Source organism: Borostomias antarcticus (genome assembly GCF_949987555.1).
Source record: "Borostomias antarcticus genome assembly, chromosome: 17".
NCBI classification, from domain to species: domain Eukaryota; kingdom Metazoa; phylum Chordata; class Actinopteri; order Stomiiformes; family Stomiidae; genus Borostomias; species Borostomias antarcticus.
In genome coordinates this window covers 15,012,433-15,025,465 of record NC_140250.1, presented here as the reverse complement: position 1 = coordinate 15,025,465, position 13,033 = coordinate 15,012,433, and the positions used below count along the sequence as shown (strand labels likewise).

The window sequence follows — 13,033 nt, the reverse complement described above, 5'->3', positions numbered from 1 at the left end:
TGCATGCACACACACACATTTTCTCTCTCTCTCTCTCTCTCCACAGTTAAACAGAAGCACTGCTTCAGACGCATACAAGAAGAGGTGACACGGCAAAGGTATGTGTGTGTGTGAGTGTGTGTGTGTGTGTGTGTGTGTGTGTGTGTATACAGTTTAGTAGTACAGATCTGCTGCTGACCTTGAGCTTCCTCCTGGCGTTGAACTTCCTCAGCTGTTCCACTGTCTCTGGCAGGTGGATCTTGTAGGCATAGCGGTCTCTCTCCTAGGGACAGCAGCCAAGCTTTACTAGGAACGTGTGTGTGTGAGAGTGAGAGTGAGAGAGTGTGTGTGATGTGAATGTGTGGGTGTGAATGAGATATGTATAAATGAGTGTGTGTGTGTGTCTGCGTGGGAGTGTCTATATGTGGGAGAGTGAGATGGTGTGCGTGAGTGTGTTTTTCCCACCTTGAGCCAGGGGTGGTTGAGGGCCTCGTAGACGGTGATCCTCTCAGCGGGGTCCAGCATCAGCATGCGCCTGACCAGGTCCTTGGCGCTCTCCGAGATATGGCTCCACTGGCGAGGGTTCATCTAAACACACACACACACGCATGCACACACACACACACGCTTTCAGGTGGGGTAAGGCAGTGTATACAACAATGGCATGAGGTGACACCCAGGGTGCGATTTGTGAAAAAAAAACAGAGGGGGGTATGTTTGAAAATATATTTTTAGCACATACAAATATTGCACATATTTCATAATGGTGGATGAGAATTGGGTATAGGTTACTGTGTGTCTGTGGATAAGGACTCAAAGTGGGGTAGGCTACCATCCAGTGATCTAAAGATAACCACAATAAATGTGAGGGGTTAATAGCCTAAAATACATAACTGTAAACTATTATGTAGCCTACTATGTGATAAAGAAAACAGTGTCCTTTTTTGCATTTCGTTTTATATGAACTTTTATGTGTTGCACTTTGTCTTGATGCTTTTAATGTCTCATGTAAAGCACTTTGAATTGCCTTGTTGCTGAAATGTGCTATACAAATAAACGTGCCTTGCCTTGCTCTATGTGCTCTTGCAGTTTATTATCATGGATGTTACAGCATAGCAGGTTACATTACTCGCTCATCACTATGCCATTCTGAGGTAGCCTAATGCCATGTGTTCGAATCTTAATCTGAAATCTACGATCACTTTTTCCGAGGAAGTTGCTGAGTGGCACTGTAGAAACTGTATTCACTCGTTTTGTGAAGAGCGCAGATGGAACTAGGCTAACGTACTGAGAACACGCATTCACATAAAGGGGAGTCCGATTCTGCCGGTTAGTTGGAAACAGAATGCATGATGAAGCTTTCAGCATGTAGATCTATTCTGGCTGAAATGTACGTGAATCTGTGTGCGATTTTGAGAAATCCATGTATTCAGCTGAATGCTAGAATGAACCCAAGTCTGTTATAGACCACCCGAAGGTGGGACAAACCCCCCCCCCCCCCGGCGATAAAAATTAATGATCAGAAATGAGGATATCAAAAGCAGAGACAAGGAAATCCCCCCTCATCCCCACTAGCAAATCGCACGCTGGTGACACCGCGCAACCCTCGGCCCACATTGCGTACACGTCCAGATATGTTGCGTTTTGTAAATCAACTACTACCTTGTATTTGCCCTTACAGATGGCCTCGAACAGGCGCTCCTTGGTGCCGTAGAAGGGCAGGCAGCCAGACAGGAGGATGAAGAGGATGACTCCGCAGCCCCACACGTCCACGGGCTTACCGTACGGCTCCCTCTTCACCACCTCGGGCGCCATGAAGTGGGGTGTGCCCACACGACCTGCAGGGGGTAGGACACAGACACAGACACGCACGCACACACACGCACGCACACGCACGCACACGCACGCACACACGCGCACGCACACGCACACACACACACATGCACAAGGACTCAGGAACTAACGTGGCTCTCATTCTTATCCCTGATCGGTCAACGGAACTGACTGGACTTACTGACTGTGGAGTGATTTGGTGAGTAACTCAATGTTTAATTCAATGTTTCACTTTAGTGACTGTGCGTGTGTGTGTGTGTGTGTGTGTGTGTCATGAGCGATGTCTGGGAAAGGCTGCATCCCCCCAGTGTGCATTCCCAGCATGCATAGCGGTGCGTACCTCCGGCCACCAGTCCTGATTCGCCAAGCTGGATGGCCACTCCGAACCCTCCGAGCTTGACCGGAGCCGAGTTCTCCTTAGAGGCCAACAGCACGCAGTGAGGCTAGAGAGAGGAGGAAGGGATGGAGAGAGAAGGAGAGAGGGAGGGAGGGAGGAGGGGAGAGTGACATGATGTGATTTTCCAAATTACAAGAGATACAGTTATAAATGGCAATGTGTCACATGTGTAAGTCACAGCCAACCCCCTAAATTGTCTGCACACAACCCACTACTAAAACACACCCACCACTAAAACACATTGGCAACCCACTGAATCTGAAAGCAATTAGAAACAAGAGGGGTTACTTTAGATACTGGATAACCCTTGTGTGTCAAGTTCAGATTTCATTAGAAAACAGAGAACAGTTCTTTTCATGTGAACTTAAGACTCTGGTGAGACGTCAGGGTGTGGCAGACTACACAATCCCATTAACATCACAGTCAGGACTGTAGATGAAAAGCCTGATGTGTGTGTCTGGTACAGACCTACAAAACCTCTTATTTACAGTGACAGCTTGACAAGACGCAAATGGTCTTTTGGGGGTCGGGGGTGGGCAGGGCGGCTGGTGGGTAATTCAAAATAAAGATAGAAAGAGATAACTAAATGAAAAAAGAACTGAAATGAAAGCCTGCCTTCACAGCCTGGCTGCTTGCACCATGAAATGACTCAAATACACTCCTTACCCCCATCCAAACACAAATTATTTCTTCCATTTGGCACTAAGGATTTCATGCAATAACACCACACATCGTGCCATATTGAGGTTACAGCACGGGCAGACAAGTGTTGCTGGCGGTTTGTGGCCGGACTCGCCTGGGTGGGTCGTGTGAGACTGCTCAGTTTTTCTACTGCGAAGCGTGTTCGGGTTATGCCAGAGATCACACCACCGAGGTGTTAGCGGCGTGGTTCTTCTTCGGTTGATGCTAGAATGGATCGTCCGGAGGGAGGAGGGGAGGGAACTCTGCTCAACGTCATCAAATGCTCACAGTGGAATCGTTTGGCAGTCGGGAGGCGTGCGGGCAGCGAGCAGCGAGCAATTCTCCTGCTCCCACCCGCGAGCCTCCAGGCTAGTCTGCCCGAGCAGTCTGCCCTGTGTCCACGTCTGAGCCAGTAGCTGCCTAGTGCTGTGATTGGTTGATATGTAGTGGAGTCCCCTCCCCCCCGTCCCTCCAGACGATCCATTCTAGCATCAACCTTCTCCTTCTTGGCCCAGCTACCCCATACACTGGACCATGCCTGCCGTGTCGTCTTTCTCAACTTCTGTGGTGCTGCCCTTTTCTAGAAATCAGTCTTCTGTTGGGCCTCTGCCTCTCTCTCTCTCTGTGGGCAGTGTAGTTAACCCCCCCCCTCACTTCTCAGTGGAAGCAAAGCTGAAGGGGAAAATTGACAGAGAGCAAATGAGATGCTGCAGAACATCTAAAAGTAGATAAGAAAGTAGTGTGAAGTGAGCTACAGTACAGAGAGAGCATCTGAAGAGAGAGACAGGAAGAGAGAGAGAAAGAGAGAGAGAGAGAGAGAGAGAGAGAGAGAGAGAGAGAGAGAGAAACAAAGTTTACTCACAAACACACTCATCGAGACGAGAGGAAGCGCATCTCCAATGGACACCATTCACATGGTGAGTACACTGAAATTCATTCTTCTGACAGCCGAGACAGTCTACAGTGTTCTATCCAAACCTAAACCAAGTTACATTTCTATTAGGACACAATGAGAGGAACTCCTCAGTGTGCCTTGTGCGAGAGAGTGCTTTAAATTATCATTTTGTTTAGTTTGCTTCCTCTGACTTCCAAATAATATGATTCTTCTAACATTGGTTACATTGATCCAGATGGCCACACTCACGTATGGCACAAGATGCCTGCACATTTCCCTCCATATCCTGGAGTAGGGCTGTGCAATAAAATCGATACAGCTATACATCGCAATATTTTTTCCTGTGATACTGTATCAATTTTCCACCCATGTATTGTGATATGTATTGTATAGTGAGGTCCTTGCCAATACCCAGCCCTATCTAGGAGAGATGGTAACTTGATGGTAACTTTTGAAGGGCGAGCCAGAATGTTTGGCACATTTTATACTTCTTAAAACGTTGCATTGAGTACTGTGTTCTTCTATTCTTGATTAGGCCTGCCTTCGAGAAATAATTTAATTTAATTTAAACCTTTATTTATATTCGTGAAGCACAGGTTTCCTTCATGTGCAAAGGGACAACCCGAGCAGATTTTCAAACCTGCGGAACTATACCAGATGCAATGGAGAGATTAAAAATGTATGACAATGGCTCACTAATGACGATGGGGAATGATGGGGCTGCCATTTTTATAAAAAAAATGAATCTAGATTGTCCTCTCCAGTAGAACACTTAGGATCTATGGATTGCAGGATTCCTAGTGTTTCACTGGGTGTAAAGGGCTGAAAGGAGAAATAAGAGTTCCATGTTCCAAAGTGGGAATGCAACCAGAGTCAACGAAGAGGGCTTTGCCCCCCCAAGTGAAGACTCCAGGCTATCTGGACATTTTCTTTAGAATTTGCCATGGTGTTTTCGTTAAAGCTGCAGGATGTAATTTCTGCACTATAAGCTTGCTACAAGCTAGTAGGCCCGGACACCTTCTTGCTGTGAGGCGACAGTATTAGGTACTGCACCATTGTGCACGTCAGCGATTTTGGGGTTCAGTGTCTTGCAGTGTAAAGCTGCTTTCTTCCGCCCTAAAATGCTAACCCCGGCTTCCAATCCTAAAAAACTTTTTGAAACTTTCTCTTCACTACTCCAGCCCCCACCTCCTACTCCCAACTCCTCCCTTCTCCCTGACGATTTTACCAACTTTGACAAGAAAGTTAACGATATCAGATACTCTTTCCCCCACCCCCCGGTCGACGCGCCATGCACCAACCTCACCTCCCTCGTCCACCCTCTCTGCCCCCCCCTCCTCTCCACGTCCCACCTTATCCCACTTTTCTCCCCTCTCCCCCAACGAGGTCCTCAACCTTGTAACATCTATCCGTCCCACCACATGCTCCCTAGACCCTGTCCCCTCTACTCTCCTTCAGTCTGTTGCAGTTGCTGAGCTCTGTCATTCGCTCGCATGGCTTCTCCTATCACTGCTATGCCCATGACACCCAACTGGTCCTGTCATTTCCTCCTTCTGATACTCAAGTGGAGACACGCATAGCTGGGTGCTGGAGTGGATGGCGACGCATCACCTCAAGCTCAACCTGGACCAGACTGAGCTGCTGTTCCTCCCGGGGAAGCCCGCTAGAGATGCGAATATTGCGGATATATCCGTGACATCCGCGGATATCCGCATCCGCGGGTGGGTGGGCCAATAAAAATCAACATTGTGATTCATTTCGGGTGGATTGCGGGTGGATTTGTCAGTTATATTCGTATTTAATAACTACTATAATTATATATATTATATTATAACAACTGCGAGAAAGCTCAAGCCTATGATCTTTAAGTCAAGAAAATGCCCCTATATGAAAAGCGAATGAGCAGAATGGCTGGACATAATTTAAATGTACATACAATAACTTCATGTTTGGCGGGTGCGGGTGCGGGTCTCTAAATTTTAGAAGATAATTATGTCGGTTGGATGGCGGGTGGATGATTGATGAGTGGGGGCTTAAACTCCATCCGCACATCTCTACTGCTCGCACCGTGACCTGGACATCACCATTGACTACACTGTGGTGACGCCGACCCGGACTGCGAGGAATCTGGGTGTGACCCTGAACGACCGACTGTCGTTCTCTGCACATATCACATCCATCACACGCTCTTGCAGATTCCTGAATTCCAATTCCAATTTTAATTAGTTGGTTTCCATCTTTGACTCGATGCACCATTCAAATACTATCCTGACAAATATGCTGCCTGGGTGAAATGCACTCATCATTATCTGCCTTTTGATGACTGTTGCACGTGATATGGCATCTGTTTGTGCTTCTGTATAAATGTAAGTGTTTTCTGTCACATTAATTGGTGTTGTCAGCAAATATTTCTAACTCCTGGGTGTGCAAAATGGGACATGTGGGGACACGACGTCAGCATCCTGCAGTGCACAAAACTTAGGGCCGATTATTGGCAAGGAGCTCACGATAGGATACGTATCATGATCATGGGTCATGATATGCATTGTGATACTCTGAAAATACACCTCCATTCCCCGCTCCCTGGAGGTGATCCTGAGGGCAGAGGGAATGTAAGGACATTTTAAATCCATTTAAAACATGAATAATGTATCGATGATCGAATTCTATCCTTCATTTTATATTCCCTGTCTTGTTTTTTCCTTGTGCAAAAAAACCCAACCTATATAGCTTATTAAAGTCGCACAGAAACGGACGTTTGAGATCATCTAACTTCCGTAGTTTGACGTATTTCCGACGCAAACAAGCTATGAGGGTGGGACATAATGTTTAGAGGAATTTGATTGGAACATTGACAAGTGGACGGGTTTTAAGAACTTTAGATAGATTCGATAGAAGGATAGCGTTGATTGACGGGTGGATGTCGTGAGATTATTGGCCTAAAATCTAAGGTACCTGTTGTCGTAATTGCACGAGACCTACCGTTTTCCAGGAAGTAAGAAATTATATACTTTGATATAAGATTAGCCTACAACAAAAGTCGAATTTTGTCATTTTTTTGGGCATACATCGTTGAATAGGTGAACACTTGTGAACCAAAATGGGACAGAATGTTTTTTTCATTTCTGTGCGACTTACAGTATCACAGAAAACAATATTGCCATGTATTGCGATATCGATTCTATTGCACAGCCCAAACAAAATTAGAGGTAAGGGAGCCTTTTTAAATTCCCTAACGCGGTGTTGCTCACGTTGCGACCACTTGGTCTTGTTTTGTTTGGCTAGGTACAAACTAGCAATGAGAACATTCTGTCTGCCAAATTAAATTCAGTCTATTTCACTCTTATGGGACACAAACTCCCATGAGGTCATAGAAGAATGCCTCGTGATAATGATGGGATCTCAGGAGGCACGCATGCTTTGAACCAGGTGTGGCCAAGCTTTTTTTTGCTCTAGTGTTGGCCAGACACCAAATTATAATAATTACTATAATTGCTGTAGCAGAGTCAAACAGCAGTCTACAAAGACACAGTTTTCACAGACTTGGTCAATCACTCAATTTATCATAGCAATATAGCACTATTTTAATGTTTATATGTACATACTGCAACATTAACATTACAGCATTAAAAAGGAAACTATGAACTGTACAGTAACTCCACAGTTCTCCTCCAAGGAAGAGCAAGTGGGCAGGGCTAGTGGGCAGGGCTAGTGGGCAGGGCCAGTGGGCAGGGCTAGTGGGCAGGGCTAGTGGGCAGGGCCAGTGGGCAGGGCCAGTGGGCAGGGCTAGTGGGCGTACTCAGATTACAGCTGATCTGAACTGAGCAGCACTAATGAGTACCACATTTCTGATAATCCTGATTCAGTCCCGTTACAACACAACAGCATTCACTCTCCATCTCCCTAGGTCTCTCCCACCAACTTTTTACAGTGCTCTGACTTCCTCCTTCAAACTCTGCTTTGATTTCCTTTCGCCTCCACACAGACTAATGAACCAAACGGGAACCATGAACACCAACTTCCTGATCACTGCCACCACCGGCTGTCCCTTCCCAAACTCCCCCCTCTCCGTCAACATCATGGACACGACCCCGAATGTGACCGAAGACGCCGCTCAGCCCTGTCGGCTAGACGACAGCTCTCTTCACCTCCCTCTGGCCTTCCTCTACTCCCTCTTCTTCATCCTCGGCCTGGCTGGGAACATCCTGGCTCTCTGGGTCTTCCTCTTCATCCACTCCAAGAAGAACTCCATCCAGGTGTTCCTCATCAACGTAGCCCTGGCGGACCTGCTCCTGGTGGGCTGTCTGCCCTTCAGGGTGCTCTACCACAGCCACGGGGACCACTGGGGGCTGGGGCCGGTCCTGTGTAAGGTGGTGGGGAACGTCTTCTATATGAACATGTACATCAGCATCATTCTTCTGGGCTGCATCAGTGTGGACCGCTACCTCAAGATCAGACGGCGCGCCTGGATGTATGGCAGGCAGCAGGCCACTAGGTGGAGCACTGCGGGCTGTGTGGCCATCTGGGTGCTGGCTGTTACTGCTGCTTTACCCATGATCATCCTCTCTGAGAACAACGAGGAGACCAACAGGTGCTTTATTTACCCTCCGTCGATAAATAGCCACTTGCTGTGAACTAACCAATTATACCATGTTGATTCTTGGCGTTTTCAAATGTAAATGTTTGTCAAAATGTTAAAATTGATCAGTATCTTAATATCTTATATTGAAAGTTAGAAACTGAGACCATTCCCTTGTCTCTCACCTCAGGTGTTTCCAGTTTAAACAACGTCTGCATGCGAGAGGGAAGGCCATCTTCAACTTGTTGCTGGATGCTGTGTTCTGGTTCGTATTCCTCTGTCTCGCGGTGTCTTACGGGAAAATCGCCCTGATGCTTCAGAGGATATCTCGAGATAAGCCCGACCTGCCCAATGCCGTGCGCTACGGCAGAACTGCCAGGAAGTCCTTCTTTGTGCTCTTCCTCTTCACTGTGTGCTTTGTCCCCTATCACCTGGTTCGGGTGTTCTATGTCGTCGCACAGATCACTCCCACATCCTGCTTCTGGAAGGACGTGGTCCACAGGGGCAATGAGGTGGCTCTGCTGCTCTCCACCTTCAACAGCTGCCTGGATCCAGTCATGTACTTCCTGTTGTCTTCATCCGTCAGGAAAGAGACACACCGATTGGTCAATAATGTGTTCCATCGCAGGCATGATGGCAGGAGTGGAGAGGAGCTCGGGAGAGCAGCCAACGATCAGCTTTGTCACTACTCTCCGAAACCAAAAATAGTGGTCAACACCTCCCTCCCTGAGCTGTGAGAGGGAACACGGACAGGAAGGGTGGTGACCTCATGACAACTGCCAAGATGGCTACCATCTGAGACCACCCCAGACTCAGGAAACTCCTTTCAAAAAACACAGCCCCATGCATGGACCATAAAGAAGCTTTGGAACAATTTTCCATCTTATGGGGCACTGGCAACGTTTTCACATCACACAGCTTTGTTTCATCTGAGATATTCAGTCACAGACATTTGGGGGGTAAAACGAATGCTAATGCCTCATCAGAGTACTCTATGAAATAAGAAGGTTTTCACAGATATCAACGTGCCATTGTTTACCAAGGAATAGACTGTGACTCTGAAAGGCTGACCTGAAGTATTACTATACAACAGCTGGAAACGTTTCTATCATTCACTTTTTTCTTATCTTCAGATATGAATGAATTGAATTAAAATATTCAACAGCATTGAACGGTCAAGGTTCTAATGATAAAGGGGGTCATCAAGAAGTATCCTGACATACTGTGCACTTAGAACTGCCACCAACCATCCAGATGTGAGAATGCTGGCTGCTGTGTGATCACAGCAGGCCTATACCCCAGCACACTCGGGCCACCACAGCCCATGGCTGAGCTTGTGAACGGAGCAGCAGCACCCCCTACAGACAGGCAGGTCCCATCTGGACCCTTACCGTAGAGGTCTGCTGTTCCTACACCGGCCACAAGGGGGCGGAGCGGAAGCCGCAGGGATATCCTGTCTGCATATGTATTTGTACTCCTAGGCATATCTATTTATACAGACTGAATGTATGTATGTAGATATTTGTATTCTATTCTATACTATACTTCTATTCTATACTATACTACACGTGCTGTAAATATGGATGTATATAGTCCTTGTTCTTCCTTTTTTATACTTACAATTTTGTATCTAGAGCATTTTCCAACCTTGCTGTAACTTTTCCACTGCTGAAACGCCAAATTTCCCCCTAGGGGAACCATTAAAGTATCTATCTATCAGTGCTGGCTGTTGGGCTACTAGACAGGTGATCACTCGAAACCTCTTTGAGAGGTTTCACCTTTCACAGGTCTGTAGTTACAGTATATTATGCCAGGGGTTGGGAACCTGTGGCTCTGGAGGCACATTTGCCTCTTTGACTACTGATCTTTGGCTCCCAGGCATATGTAGAATTGTTAATACAAGTTTTTATTTCTTTAATGTATTAAGTTAGCTATGCTGTCAGCAGGACTCATGAATTAGGCAAACACCAAGTCAATACTGCCCTGTCCTGTATTGTGTACATGAATGTGTTTTTTATATGTATTGTTCTATATTGTTCTGAATGTATCTGTTAGTCGATGTATTGTTATATGCGACAAGGACCACATTGGAAATAAGTGTTTTTAATACTTTAATGTGCTATCATCTGGGCAATACTTGCATCATTGATGTATGTATTCAGTTTTACCCAAAATAAAAATCAATCTTCAGGAGAATACTAGCTATTTTTATAAAATCATTGTATCAGATAAGATCAATTTCTCTGTAGACCCTGTTTAGGATGAATGCACTGTGCTATATGCGGAGTCACCTACAGACTGGCGCGTGCACACACACACACACACACACACACACACACACAGAATAGGACAGAGTGTCAGATATGTCACTGTGCTATATGCAGTCACCTACAGACTGGCGCGTGCACACACACACACACACACACACACATATGCGCACATGCGCACATGCACACACACACATACACACACAGAATAGGACAGAGTGTCAGAGCGGGGAGGTGCTTCCTCCTTTAGACAGGAACATGTTACCTATGTAGCATATACAGTACCAAAACCAGCTCTTAACCGGTCATCGCCAGCCACTGTAAGTATTCTGTCTTTTAATCTCTATTTTATATAAGTGTCTAGGGAGAGGATGGCGTAAAGACTAGGCCATGCCCGACTGAGGACTTTGTGAAGTGGTATGTCTGATTTACATTTTTGTTATTTGTGATTATTTATGCCTGATTAGTACAGTATGTCACCAGTATGCTGTCTTAGAGTGTGATAGTAGTACCTAGATAGATAGATACCTGCGGAATCATTAGTGATAGAAATAGAAAATTGACAGAGATTTGGAACACATGTTTAATACTGCAGGAGGGCTGTGACATTGTAACACAAAAAATATTTTGATAATTAATTAGTCTACCAATTATTACTTTGATCGATTAGTTGGAATTATATAAACCAAATGTTTAGCAAACATACAAATGTATTCAGTGCATTATGCCTGGTTCAGACTACACTATGTTTTTTTGTCTTTCATGATGGTCACCATGTCAGATTAGGCGATCACATTTCCTTAAATTATAGCTGTGTCATGGCCGGGACACTGGCAACACTAGACGAATGACCACGACCAATCATCGTATACTGTCTTTCACGACCATGCACATCATTGCGCGACTTAAGGTACTGTACAGTAGTCTGGTCAAGAAATTGTCAGTCATTAAATAAATAAGCACTGTATTCAAGCTTTATATACGTAAATTATGGTGGCAGGGTGTTGTGCTCAGAGTCAAAGAAGGAAAATAAAATGACAAAAAAACAGGCAGGAAAATAGAAAAAAATATCAGCCATTTTTGTTGGGGTGTACTAGTGTTCGTTGGGGTGTTGTAGTCTAGCATGTCAGAGTTTTTTTGTATTTTCCTGCCTAGTCTGACATCTCCTGCGACACAGTATCTAGACATTGACCAATAGGATGTCAGTGTTCTTTACATATTACCACATCCTTTACCTCAAGTTCTCCTTGAAGGACAGACCATAGAGACTGTCTCAAACGGCTAAAATGCTGCCTATTCAGGCAGCATTCGGAGGCAGGGAGGCATCAAGTCATGTCCCAATCCAATATTTACACATATGCTGCCTGCTGAGGTGCCTTCAACTGGGCAGATTTTGAAGGCAGCACAGATGAATCCTTCATTGGTCAAGATATCCCACAATCCCATGCGCTCGCCCCACTGCTCCGACCAAAAGAGCAATTTTGGAGAGCAATTTTGTCTCCATGACTGTCAATATGTCACTTTATGAAGTTTGAATATGTTTTCAGGTGAGAAAGTAACCACGTTGATTAGGGCTTCACAATCAATCAATCGAATCACAGGCGCTTATGCTGTCTGACCAATCACATGCGTTCCCGCTGAGTGTGCTGTGCGCAGCAATTTCACTGAGAAGACAGATAGCAGTAGGTCAAGACAAGTGTCACAGTACCCGCAGCCGTGAGCAGTGTTGGGCTCGTTACTCAAAAAATGTAATATATTACTTATTACTCATTACCCTTTTTAAAAGTAATATCGTTACTTTACTTATTACTCCCAGCCAAAAGTAACTTGTTACTTATGTAATATATTACTTTCCCAGTACGTCCCTGTGTGAATCTCCGTAATCACCATTAAACACACTTAAGGCTTCAAACTAGCTAGTGGTGTTTCTGGCACAAGAAAGAGTCTTAGTAGAACTTACACACAGTTTACACTTGACGACAACATTCTTGTTGTCTTTCAGTTCCAGGAAATCGAAATAGTGTGCGTATTTCCAGCCATGGAATGTTAACGTCGTCATGTTCAAATAGCTACGCTCGCTCGCTGCTTGCCTGGTAATGTGACGGGACGTGATATGAGCGGAACGTTCTTCAATCTGAAATCAAAACTTTATTTCACCCTTTTTAAAACGAAAATAAATAAACAGAGCAGGCCTATGACAAAAGTAATGCAGTAGCGAGCTTTCTGGGGGCAAGTAACTGTAATATTATTACTGAAATGTGATTAGTAACTCGCTACACCCCTCGTTACTGGAAAAAGTAATATTATTACTGTAGCGCGTTACTAGTAACGCGTTACTGCCCAACACTGGCCGTGAGTAGTGAAAAAATGAGCGAAAACGAGGTCAGTGAGTTAGTAGCAAG

At 45.4% G+C, this 13,033-nt stretch overlaps 2 protein-coding genes across 13 annotated transcripts in view; one reads left to right on the top strand and one right to left on the bottom strand.

Moving 5' to 3' along the window:
- caska (calcium/calmodulin-dependent serine protein kinase a) overlaps positions 1 to 13,033 on the bottom strand; it is a 105,936-nt gene that overhangs the window by 31,794 nt on the left and 61,109 nt on the right. For 7 of the 12 annotated variants that reach the window (XM_084451962.1, XM_084451967.1, XM_084451970.1 and 4 more), the window contains exons 6-9: positions 2,153 to 2,255; positions 1,639 to 1,817; positions 445 to 567; positions 179 to 262 (exon numbers count right to left, since the gene is read on the bottom strand). In XM_084451962.1, coding sequence (XP_084308088.1) covers positions 179 to 262; positions 445 to 567; positions 1,639 to 1,817; positions 2,153 to 2,255 — 489 coding nt within the window. The remainder of the gene's footprint in view (positions 1 to 178; positions 263 to 444; positions 568 to 1,638; positions 1,818 to 2,152; positions 2,256 to 13,033) is intronic. The other 5 variants (XM_084451966.1, XM_084451965.1, XM_084451969.1 and 2 more) reach the window with 1 other exon arrangement.
- On the top strand, positions 7,793 to 9,101 carry LOC311319883 (putative G-protein coupled receptor 34; the record flags this gene model as incomplete). The annotated part of the gene is made up of 2 exons (XM_084451513.1): positions 7,793 to 8,376; positions 8,555 to 9,101. 2 exons carry the CDS (start codon positions 7,793 to 7,795, stop codon positions 9,099 to 9,101), a joined length of 1,131 nt encoding a protein of 376 aa, XP_084307639.1.